This window comes from Colobus angolensis, unplaced genomic scaffold (genome assembly GCF_000951035.1).
Source record: "Colobus angolensis palliatus isolate OR3802 unplaced genomic scaffold, Cang.pa_1.0 Scaffold6245, whole genome shotgun sequence".
Classification (NCBI taxonomy): domain Eukaryota; kingdom Metazoa; phylum Chordata; class Mammalia; order Primates; family Cercopithecidae; genus Colobus; species Colobus angolensis.
This window is the reverse complement of record NW_012119872.1, coordinates 1-1,759: the sequence shown is the minus strand read 5'-3', so window position 1 is coordinate 1,759 and position 1,759 is coordinate 1. Positions and strand designations below refer to the sequence as shown.

Below are 1,759 nucleotides of genomic sequence, written 5' to 3'. Positions count from 1 at the left end.
GGGCCAAGTGTGAAGTGTCCCATAGCTTCCCAGCACTCAGGAACTACATGGTCAACACACCCCTAAGAGAGAAGGCCCCTGCCCATGCCTCTGAACTCTTCACATCCCAACTTCCCTCCCACCCATCAGGCTTCGGGCATTTCAATTCTCTTCCCATACTTCAAAAAGCCAAGCTCATTCCCACCCTGGGACCTTTGCACATGCTGTTTGCTTGGCTGGAAATGTTTTTCACTGTGATTCTGTACATAGCTGGCTGCTTGTCATTCAGATCATAGCTTAAAAATTGCATTCTTTGATCATCCAATCTAAAGTGATCACTTGCTACTCCTATTCATTTCTGGGCCTATCACTAACCTATGTCATTTCTGAAGCCTATCACTAACCATTAGCTGATATATGAAAACAGGTATCTATTTGGTCTCACTCATGGCTGTATCCCCAGTGTCTAGAAGAGAGCCTAGCGCAGACGACAAGCAATGCATACTTGGAGTATCTCACACAGGCACACTCACCATGGCAACTACCGGCCCTGAGTGCATGTATTTCACCAGGCCGGCAAAGAACGGACGGTCCTTCAGGTCAATGTAGTGTTCCTTGAGAAGGTCTTCAGAAGCCTGTTCAACAGGACGGAGAATGAGAATGGCCCCAAACCATCTAAGAACATATAATCCATGTAATTTCCCCTCACCCACCCTGCTATGTAAAACATGAGTGGTTGGGCTCACTGATTCTGTTATAACCCAATTCATTCTCCACACTGGAAGGAAGCAGTGACAGGACTAAAAGTACTTCTCCAATTTTGTATCAATTGTCTCCCTACTGGCATTGACTGATGATAAAACCACAGAACATTAGAATTAAATTCAGCTATTTCATTTAAAAAAAACTCAAACTCTTGGGCTCAAGTGTTCCTCCTGCCTCAGACTCCCGAATAGGTAGGACTGTAGACACACACTACCAGACTTGGCTAATTTTTATTTATTTATTTATGTATGTATTTATTTATTTATTTTGAGACAGAGTCTCCCTCTGTCATCCAGGCTCGAGTGCAGTGGTGCGATCCTGATTACTGCAACCTCCACCTCCCAGGTTCAAGTGATTCTCCTGCCTCAGCCTCCCAAGTAGCTGGGATTACAGATGCCCACCCACCATGCCCAGCCAATTTTTGTATTTTTAGTAGAAACAGGTTTGTTGGCCAGGCTGGTCTCAAACTCCTGACCTCAGGTGATCTGCCTGCCTCGGCCTCCCAAAATGCTGGGACTACAGGCGTAAGTCACCACGCTCAGCCATACCTGGCTAATTTTAAAAAATTATCTGTGGAGATAAGGTCTCACTACGTTGCCCAGGCTGGTCTCAAACTCCTGGACTCAAGTGATCCTCCAGCCTCGGCCTCCCAACGTGCTGGGCTTACAGACATGACCCACCATGCCTGGCCCTCAACCATCTCATTTTAGGCAGGAAAATCAACAATACAATAAATTTCCATTCCCAGAGCAAACCCCAAATAAAATGTTAGAAGGACACCAGGGAGCAAGTCTTGGCATTTGATGAGCAGCAAACTAAACCAGGCCATTACCCAGGGATGCTTCACGTTTACTCAGAGAATAAAAGCCCAGCGTGATGACCATGTGATTCCCAAAGGTATCTGCAAATCACCCAAAAGCAAATGACATCTAGCAATAAATAATTCTGCTGAAAAATGAAAAATTAGCCGGGCATGGTGATGGGCGCCTGCAGTCCCAGCTACTCAGGAGGATGA

At 45.8% G+C, this 1,759-nt stretch overlaps 1 protein-coding gene across 1 annotated transcript in view; it reads right to left on the bottom strand.

The window, feature by feature from the left end:
- LOC105527449 (nucleoside diphosphate kinase A-like) overlaps positions 1–773 on the bottom strand; it is a 6,945-nt gene extending 6,172 nt beyond the window's left edge. The window contains exon 1 of the mRNA XM_011963776.1: positions 499–773. Coding sequence (XP_011819166.1) covers positions 499–749 — 251 coding nt within the window. The 5' untranslated portion in view covers positions 750–773. The remainder of the gene's footprint in view (positions 1–498) is intronic.
- Between the last annotated feature and the right edge of the window lie 986 nt (positions 774–1,759).